The sequence below is a fragment of the Chrysochloris asiatica genome, unplaced genomic scaffold, assembly GCF_000296735.1.
Source record: "Chrysochloris asiatica unplaced genomic scaffold, ChrAsi1.0 scaffold00027, whole genome shotgun sequence".
NCBI lineage: Eukaryota > Metazoa > Chordata > Mammalia > Afrosoricida > Chrysochloridae > Chrysochloris > Chrysochloris asiatica.
The window spans coordinates 24,609,392-24,619,819 of NW_006408545.1; the positions used below are offsets into that span (position 1 = coordinate 24,609,392).

General features: G+C 36.8%; 1 protein-coding gene across 1 annotated transcript in view; it reads right to left on the reverse strand.

The window, feature by feature from the left end:
• Positions 1-521: 521 nt before the first annotated feature.
• Positions 522-10,428, reverse strand: part of LIN28B (lin-28 homolog B (C. elegans)) — a 128,924-nt gene continuing 119,017 nt past the window's right edge. The window contains exon 4 of the mRNA XM_006839996.1: positions 522-957. Coding sequence (XP_006840059.1) covers positions 588-957 — 370 coding nt within the window. The 3' untranslated portion in view covers positions 522-587. The remainder of the gene's footprint in view (positions 958-10,428) is intronic.

Genomic DNA, 10,428 nt, shown 5'->3' on the forward strand with positions numbered 1-10,428 from the left:
TCCCAAACTCGGGAGAACTGGGCATTTTAAAAATCCTTTAGTACCATATGATTGGCAGCTCTGAGATCTGAAGTATCCTTTGGTTCATACAAAAGGTAACAGTCATGTTTTTATTTTTAAGTCACATAAAAGAAGTGGTATTTCAAGAAAAACTCCAGGGGTTATTTTCAAAACCATCTCGAATGCTTCATATGGATTTTCAATTCTTGGAGATGTCCAATTATGTGAGGGAGGGTGTGTGCTTACATGTCTATACACACATACATAAAGACAAACCCTCTTTATATATATGTCTACATTCCTATATACAAAATCCTCAACACACACACACACACCAAACTCAGGCTCTCTCCCTCTCATACATATGTATCCAGACAAACATAACATCTCATTCTCTGAACAACATAAAACACGACACCCTGCTCAAAGGTAATTTGCTTAGAGTGATTTGTCTGTTTTTAAAAATTCACAGTTCCTCAACAGTAGTTAAAATTCCAGGTCAGATGCTGTTTGTGAAATACTGTTCCCCTGTACTTGCATGAGGTAGACTTCTCAACTGGGTAAAGAAAATGATATATTAAGAAGTGTTAAGTCTTTTTCCTTTTTTGAACTGAAGGCCCCTTTTTGCTTTGTTCTTCTGGCGCTGCAGATGACTTTGTGGAGGAAGCTTCTGGGGGTGACCTGCCCAACCGTTCTGAGACCTCTGACCTGGCCTCCTGAGGAAACGGTGAGGACGTACAGCTGTGCCCTCCTCCCACCTCTCGAGGGAGAGTCGAAGTGCATGGCTGTGATTCTGTTTCCTGTCTTCCCTGAGAACAGGCGGGTGGCTGTGCACCAGTTTTATGTGGGCAGTTTGCCACCATGTGCGTGATGCTCTGACAGTAATGGCACTTCTTTGGCTGAGGAGGTAGACTACATTCCTTAGCATGATGATCAAGTCCACCACAGTTGTAGCATCTGCAAACAAGCATGACAAAAGCATCTTAGATGTAAGTAGCATTTACCATAAAATGCAGGTTACATTTGAGAAATATCCTGAAAGATGCAAACTGTCAATGAGATCAGTTTTATTTTGAATGTACTTTGTTAGTATGTGTATTTACATAAACAAGTATATGCTTAGTATATTTGTAATATACACCAGCTGCTTCAAAATCATTATCATCAAAATGCCTCAGAAAAGTTATAAAACTAGTAGTATGAAACACAAGAGAATGAAATGCAAGAGCACTGAAACATGCAAGTTTTGATCGCTTCCATCTAAACAGAGGCTCTTTACATTTGATATGTAAAAGAACAATTTAGCCCACTAGAGGGCAGGCAATAGTCAACAAAAGATAACCAGCTAGCTTTAAAAAGAAGATAATTTAAAATTATAGCTGTTGATACGATACATAATAGCAACCCATTCAGCAATTGGGAAAATTATAGACCAGATTAAGTTTTATGAGTTTAACATTTCTTTGAATGCTGATTATTTTGATTGTGGAAACCACCTGAACTGGAAGAATTTTTTTCCCCTTTGTACAAATGTTAAATGTGCAGTGATATTTGATATATAAGAAAATCAGGGATCTGTGGTGAATGCTCTGTGGCAAATTACCAAGTAATTCTAGAGCAATATACTTAGTGGTGGTATCAGAACACTTATAAAAGAAAGCTTTCACTTCAGAACAGATTAAGAAAAGTTGATGGGAATTCAGTGAGCGGGAAATTTACTTTTTTCTCTTTTTGCTTCTAGTGTGAACTCTTTCTAAATTAAACACAAACCATCCTTAATATTTAATTGTACATGATGCTATGATTTTGTACTAGATGTTCATGTGAGAAAATTCAACTTAGATTTTTAACAATGAGCAAGGAAAGTATTTGGAAGATACTTCTATTAATTTCAATCAGATTTTCTTTTAAAATATTATATCAAAACAGAAAAAAAAACACCAAAAACTGGAGAAAATCCACTTGTTGGATATTGACTTTGTTAATTTGTCTCCAAATAATGCATTAAGAGCTTTCTATTTCAAATTTATTTTCAAAATGCATTCTAATGTTCATTATGTAGCACAAATCACCATAGGTTACCACATTTTTAGATAAAAGCAAAATACGTTATTAATTTAAGATTATAATGACAGAGAGAGACCATTCTATAGGATTTGTTTTTGAAGTGCTAACCTCAAAGTCCACAGGAGAAAGAGAAGCCTGTCTGCTCCCACAAAGATTTACAGCCTCAGAAACCCTACATAGATAGGGTCCCTAAGAGTCGAACTAACTCAACTGACACTTAATGACAAAAAGTAACAATTATAACATTACATTTGTGTATGTGAGAGCAACTCACAAGCCAACACTCGTCTGTCAATTTGTTGTACTGTGGTGGTTTGTGAGTTGCTGTGATTCTGGAAGCTATGCCACCAGTATTTTAAATACCAGCAGGGTCACTCATGGTGGACAGGTTTCAGCTGAGCTTCCAGAGGAGGACAAACTAGGAAGGAGACACGAACTACTTGTGTAGTAATTTAGTCATTGAAAACCTTATGAATAAGAGTGCACCAGATTATTGAATACTGAAACCTGGTGAAGTGCACCAGAATTTTGTCAGATATAGTGCTAAAAGATGAGCCCCTCAGGTTGGAATACACCCAAAATACAACTGGGAAAGAACTACCTCCTCAAAGTAGAACTGACCATGATGAGGCGAATACAGTGAAAGCTCTCGGGACCTTCATTTGCAGGTGGGGCACAACTCAAAAAGAAGAGGAACAGCTGTAAAAATCCATTAATCATCAGAACATGGAATGTACAAAGTATAAATAAAGGAAACTTAGAAATTTTCAAAAATGAAATGGAACATATAAACATTGATATCCTAGGCATTAGTGATCTGGAATGGACTGGTTATTGGCCATTTTGAATCTGACAAACACATGGTTTACTATGTTGAGAACGACAAATTGAAAGGAAATGGCATCACATTCATCATCCAAAACAATGTATCTAGATCAGTCATGAGGTACAGTGCTGTCAGTGACAGGATAATACCCATAAGCCTACAAGGAAGACCAGTTAATACCACTTTGTATTCTAATTTATGCACCAACCACTAAAGCCAGTGAGGATGAAATTAAAGAATTCTATCAACTGATTCAGTCTGAAATTGATCAAACATACAATCAAGATGTATTGATCATTACTGGCGACTGTAATGCAAAGGGTGGAAACAAAGAAGAGGGATCAGTGGTTGGAAAATATGGCCTTGCTGACAGAAACGATGCTGGAGATCTCATGATAGATTTTTGTAAAGACCAATGATTTGTTCGTTGCAGATACCTTTTTTAAACAGCATAACAGACAACTATACACATGGACCTCATCAGATGGAATACACAAAAATCAAATTGACTACACTTGTGGAAAGAGATGGTGGAAAAGCTCCGTATCATCAGCCAAAACAAAGCCAGGGGCAGAGAGTGGAACAGATCATTTGGTCATATGCAAATTCAGGCTGAAACTGAAGAAAATGAAAACAAGTCCATGACAGTCAAAATATGACCTTGAATATATCCCACTTGGATTTAGAGATCATCTGAAGAACATAATTGATTCATTAAACACTAAATATTGAAGATTAGCAGCGTTGTGGGATGACATCAAGAACATTATACAAGAAGAAAGCAAAAGGTCACTGAGAAGACAAGAGAGAAGGAAAAGACCAAAATGGATGTAAGAAAGATGCTAAAGCAAATGGAAGAAATGAGGGGGGTACAAGAGCTGAGCAGAAAATCTCAAAGGTCAGCTCAAGAATACAAAGTCAAATATTATAACAAAATGTGCAAAAATCTGGAGTTAGAACACCAAAAAGGAAGAACACGCTCAGCATTTCTCAAGCTGAGGGAACAAAGAAAAAATTCTAGTCTCGACTTTTGTTATTGAAGGATTCTCTGGGCAAATTATTGAATGATGCACGAGCATCAAAAGAAGATGGAAGGAATACAAAGAGTCACTGTACCAAAAGGAAATGATTGACGTTCAACCATTTCAAGAAGTAGCATGCGATCAAGAGCCAATGATAGTGAAGGAAGAAACAAACCCAAGGTGCATTGAAGGAATTGGCAAAGAATAAGGCACCAGGAATTGATGGAATACAAACTGAAATCTTTCAACAAAGTGAGGCGGCACAGGAAGCGCTCACTCATCTATGCCAGGAAGTTTGGAAGACAACTATCTGGCCTACTGACTGGAAGAGATCTGTATTTGTGCCAATTTCAAAGAGAGGCGACCCAACGGAATGCAGAAATCATTGAACAATATCATTGATATCCGCTGCAAGTAAAGTTTTACTAAAGGTAATACAGAAACGGCTACAACCACACACTGACAGAGAACTTCCACAGGTTCAAGCCGGTTTCAGAAGAATACAAGGAACAAGGGATTGTCATTGCCCATGTCAGATGATCTTGGCTGAAAGCAGAGAATACCAAGAAAGGTGTTTACCTGTGTTTTATTGACTATGCAAAGGCTTTTGATTGTGTGGATCATGACAAGCTATGGACAAGCTATGGAGAATGAGTATTCTGGAACACTTAATTGTACTTATGAGGAATCTATACATAGGCAGTTGTTCGAACAGAACACAGGAACACTGAATGGTTTAAAATTAGGAAAGGTGTGTGCTAGGGTTGTATTCTTTCACCAGGGTTGTATTCAATCTGTATGCTGAACAAATAATCCAAGAAACTGGATTATATTAAGAAAAACATGGCATCAGTATTGGAGGAAGACTCATTAATAACCTGTGATAGGCAGATGATACAACCTCGCTTGCTGAAAGCAAACAGGATTTAAAATACTTACTGATGAAGATCAAAGACCACAGCCTTAGTAAGTATGGATTGCATCTCAGTGTAAACAAAACAAAAATCCTCACCACTGGAGCAATAAACAACATTTTTATCAACCGAGAAAAGACTGAAGCTGTCAAAGGAGTCATTTTGCTGGAATCAACCCTCAACACTCATGGAAGCAGCAGTCAAGAAATCAAAAACATGTATTGCATTGGACAAATCTGCTGCACAAGACCTCTTTAAAGCACTGAAGAGTAAAGATGTCAATTTGAGGACTAAGGTGCACCTGACCCAAGCCATGGTATTTTCAATAACTTCATATGCATGTGAAAATTGGATAATGAATAAGGAAGACCATAGAAGAGCTGATGCTTTTGAGTTATGGTGTTGGAGGAAAATATTGAAAGTACCATGGACTACACCAAAAGAATAAAAAGATCTGTGCTGGAAGAAGTACAGCCAGAGTGCTCCTTGGAGGCCAGGATGGCCAAACTTCGTCTATCATACTTTGGTCACATTGTCAGGAGGGACCAGTCCCTATAGCATGATATCATATTTGGTAAACTGGAGGGTTGGAGAAAAAGAAGAAGACCCCCAACGAGATGGATTGGCACAGTGGCAGCATCAACGGGCTCAAACATAGCAACAACTGTGAGGTTGGTCCAGGACAAGCCAGTGTTTCGTACTGTTGTACATAAGGTTACTATACATCGGTACTGACTCAATGGCACCTAACAACAATGTGAGAAAGAATAACAAGTATAATAACTTATACTACCTTATATTTCAAAAACAAAGTACTAAAGTATTACTAACTTACTAAGGAGTTAACAATAACAAATTTACTCAGTACATGTAATTTACTCAGAATTTACTCACTTTCATTTTCTAGGATAATCTATAAATAGTGATATTTAAAAATTTTCCAGTAACAACTATCTGATTACCCAGTTACCAATAATTACTGTACAGTTTTTAGGATAATAGGTTCCTAAAATAAGCTTTTACTCTATGCAATAATGAGCAAAAATTTCTCTAAGAATATATTGTATCATATTTTCAAAAATTAAGTGGCAACACCAAGAAATCACAAGTTCTTGTTCAATTACTTATTATATCAATTGTTGCTAAGTGCTGTGGAGTCAGTTCTGACTCACAGCAACCCTGTATGGGGTTTCTAAGGAGTGGCTGGGGGTTTAAAGTACCAACCTGGCAGTTAGCAGTGCAATGTGTATCCTTCAGCACATTATAATTATAATTACATAACAAATAAATAAAATATTACAATGCATATTCAATGTATTTTCAGTCATGCTTTAAATCCAAAATTAAAGAACAGTACAAATGAGTGAGACTTGCATTTCAGGACTCAAAGGTAACCCACTAACAAATGGCGTCTTTGGGAAATATAATAGCATTACTTATAATAATGTTTTCCCACAAAGTTCTCTTCTGTAATGGGTAAGTGAATTCTTAAAAGAAATTTGCCCATCTATAAAATATCTTCTTTTGACTTAAATTCACTTCCTTAAGGATAACATCCACTCAGGAGCTTATTTTCGAAGAGAGAGAAAATAGGCTGATGGCTCCGGTAATAGACTCTTGCCATGGACACAGCGATGTCATCAGTCCTGTGAGATGCACTGTGTTATCCAATTCAGGGGACAATTTTGCCCACTTTACTGACCAAGGCCCTGATGTCAGGGTTCCACTTTCAGAAATGGCTTCTTTGATCATATGCTGTATCTGCATTTACCATTACTTTGGATTATAAAAGTTATTTTAAGGGTACTATATTAATATAATTTTGGCTTCCTATGTATTATGAACTGGAGTTAATTCACCCCTCTAATTTTCAGATGTGTACTATCATTAGGTAAGACTGCTTTTCCAACCATGTAGATCTGCTTTCAGTATAAACATACATTGCTGTTATTAAGTGCTGTTGAGTCAATTCCCACCCATAGCGACCCTGTATAGGGTTTCTGAGGAGCAGCTGGTGAGCTTGAACCGCCCGCCGACCTTGCAGTTCAAACGGCTTTGTAGTTTGACGCATTAGTGCACAGTGCCACACCAGGACTCCATATATATACATACATACATATATAAATGCTTGGCCATCAAAGGGAGGAGTGGTATTTATTCTCCTTTTCTCTTTAATCATTCCGTTTCAGTCACTTTCACTATCACACTCCATTATGAACTGTCTCCCCCCAGGGATTAACATCAAAATGGAAATGTTCAACTACCTTTCAGCTCATAAATGCTACCACACCAAATACTCCATATAAATAAGGTATACATGGTACTAGCATGGGGCTATAGGAGAAGTATTGGACTGCTAACCACAAGGTTGCTGATTCAAACCCGGCAGTTGCTCCTTGGACACCCTGCACAAGGCTGTTAATCAGAAGTGACTTGACAGTATTTAACAATAGTCCCCTTTGTTCACTACCCACACTTTTCTCACAATCAATTTGCTTTAGAGTCAATCAGTATAAATTTTATATTGTGATGTGTACATCAAAATGGCATATGTGTCCACGTATAGCTATTTTTAAGAAATACTCGTCTAAGGACATAACTCCACAAACAAACAAACAAAAAAAAACAAAAAAAAACTATACAAACTACATAAAGAAAACTATAACTACACTTTGTTAAACATTTCTACCATGCTGATGTTTCTGCTGTTGAGTTGGTTCTGACGCCTAACAACCCTGTGTAGGGTTTCCAAGGAGTGGTTAGTGACTTTGAACTGCCGACCTTGTGGTTCAAACTGACCTTGTGGCCTGGTGCTTTATACTATAGGACATCAGGTAATAAAAAATAAAATTACCCACGCTACGTCATTTTACAAAATGTTGAACCAAAGGTACAAAGGTTGTTTCCTCACATAAAAAAGAGTCATGGTGTGGTGCTGTAGGATAAGCACTAAACTGCTAACTGCAAAGTTGGTGGTTCAAACCCACTAACCTCTCCTTGGAAAGCCTATACAGGGCTACTATGGGTCAGAATCGACTGGATAACATTTAACAACAAGACTAACAACAGAAAGGTAAAATAAACCAAAGTGTTCAGTTTAATCTTAGAACATTACAAAATTCTTCATAAAATTATTTGAACATACTTTAATTCTACAAAGCTACAACAAGTACAAACATTCTTTTATTTTAAAAGCTTTTTAAGAGGATATAAATAGCAATCAAACTATATGCATTTTTTTTAAAGGAATGAATTAAAAAGATTTAAAGAGACTGAAAATTTATACTGATAGAATAGAAACACTTCAGTGACCAACTAAATAAAAAAATATTTTTTAAGCCTTTGTTGTTGTTGATGTTAAGTGCCATCAAGTTGGTTCTGACTCACAGTTTCCCTACATAAGGTTTTTGAGGAGCAGTTGGTGACTTTGAACTGCTGATGTTCCTGTTCAAATGAACCTTAACATTGAGTGATTATCTTATGGCACAATAACTGTTTATTACAACAATTTAATTACATTGTAAAATATGCAACTGTGTCTTTTTTTAAATCAGGACCAAACGTTAACATTAATTAATAAATTAATGTTCAGAACCTATCCAGCTTTCTAAGATTCCATTCAAAAATGAACACTCAGACTCAGAAATCAGATTTTTGACTTTCTATGCCCTTCAGAAAATTTATTTACTTTTTATTCAAACCACTGAATAAATAAATTCTATTTTCCAGTGATACTAGTGATAAGGTTTAAGGCTTAAATTATTCCAACAATAAGGAAAACATGATGATTATAACATTATTTGGTCAATAATATTGGTGTGGTACTGTAGGAGCTCTGGTAGCGTAGTGGTTACGAATCGGGCTGCGAACCTTAAGGTCAGTGGTTCGAAACTACCAGCCGCTCCGCGGGAGAAAGATGAGGCTTTCTACTCCCGTAAGGATTTACACCCTCGGAAACCCTGTACAGGGTCGCTATGGGTCGGCTCCGACTCGAAGGCACTTAACAACAACAACAACAACAACTGTAGGAGAAACACTCGACTGCAAGGTTGGTTTGAATCACAAGGTTGGCGGTTCAAACTCAACAGCCACTACTCCTAGGAAACCCTGGTTTGAGTTGGAACTGACTCGACAGCACTTAACAACAACATTACAAAGTATATGAAAAGAAGAGGAGAAGGGCTGCCATCACTGAGATTATCTATTGCCAAAGAGAAGATGGAAGGTGATGAAAAGTCAAACAAGGCTGATTCTAAGAAAGAAACACTTAGTTATACCCACTGTTTATAGCCATTAATTGTAAAACTTAATTTAAAAAAATATTTTAAAAATTCATCTTCAAATGGTTATATTTAATACCTATATTCTTGAAAGTTTGAAATTATTAAAAAATGATGCCTGTATATGTGAAATTAGGTATTGAAGGAGTTTGTAAATCTTAAGTATGAGGAATTGTGCATTATATTTTAAGCAAGAAAGCACTGAATAATGATATCTGAGTAAAACAGTCATAAGATAACCAAAATCATTTTTAATAATGGATTATTTGGGTGGTTCCCAGTGCACACTCCATTTTCTGTCATAGCCTCAATCTTTGACTCCACAATTGTCTTAACAGTAGAAACAGTGGTCATCTGTTATCATCTTAGTACCTTTCCTAGTTGTTGTTGTTGTTAAGTGCTGTCAAGTCTGTTGTGACTCATAGCAACCCTAAATAGGATTTTTGTGGAGCAGCTGTTAGGTTGGAACTGACGACCTTGAGGTTCAAACTGACCTTGTGTTCCAGCACATTAACACACAGAGCCACACCAGGGCTCCACTTAAAATATATAATTTAATATATATTAAGGAGTCCTGGTATGGATGACACTGTAGGATAAGCACTCGACCGCAAGGTCAGTTTAAACTACAGGATAGGCTATGAGTCAGAACTGATGTGACTGAAGGCACCTGACAACAATAAAACACAGTGAGTAGTAATAAAGACGAGGAAGACTTGGTCAGAAAGGAAGAGAATGGCCAGAAACAGTTCCCCTTGGTACACTGTCAGAATCTGAGCTCAGCTGAGGACCAGACATCAAAATATAGACATTAATTTATAAATGACATCAATTGCATGGTTTTGTGCTTAATCCTAAGAGTGAGTAAAAATTGGTAGGATATTTTTAACAGGTAGGAAACTACCTCAGAAAGCCAGATTTGTCTGCCTATCTATAAAGGTAACAGAATAAAGAAAATGTTACTAAAGATACTAGTGAGTATTTAAAAGCATAACTTATTTAAGAATTTTCATTGAAAGTAAAACATCCATAGTCTGAGACTTTGACGGAGGCATTAAAACCATAAGGAAGGATATAATGATCTGTACGCTCCTAAAGAGGAAAGACAGGTTGAAAGAACAGTAAGTAAAGCAATATAGAGGGACGAGCAGAGTGAAAAAGGTACAGAGAGAAGAAATGAACACAGGAAAAGAGCCTATAAACATCCGTGAAAAAGAAAAGAAGGATTAGAGAGAGAAGCAATACACTTTCCAAATGAGAGACTAGTGGGGCTAAAGAAAAGTCACAGGTTGGAAAGAATCTCAGAAAATAAATGGGAG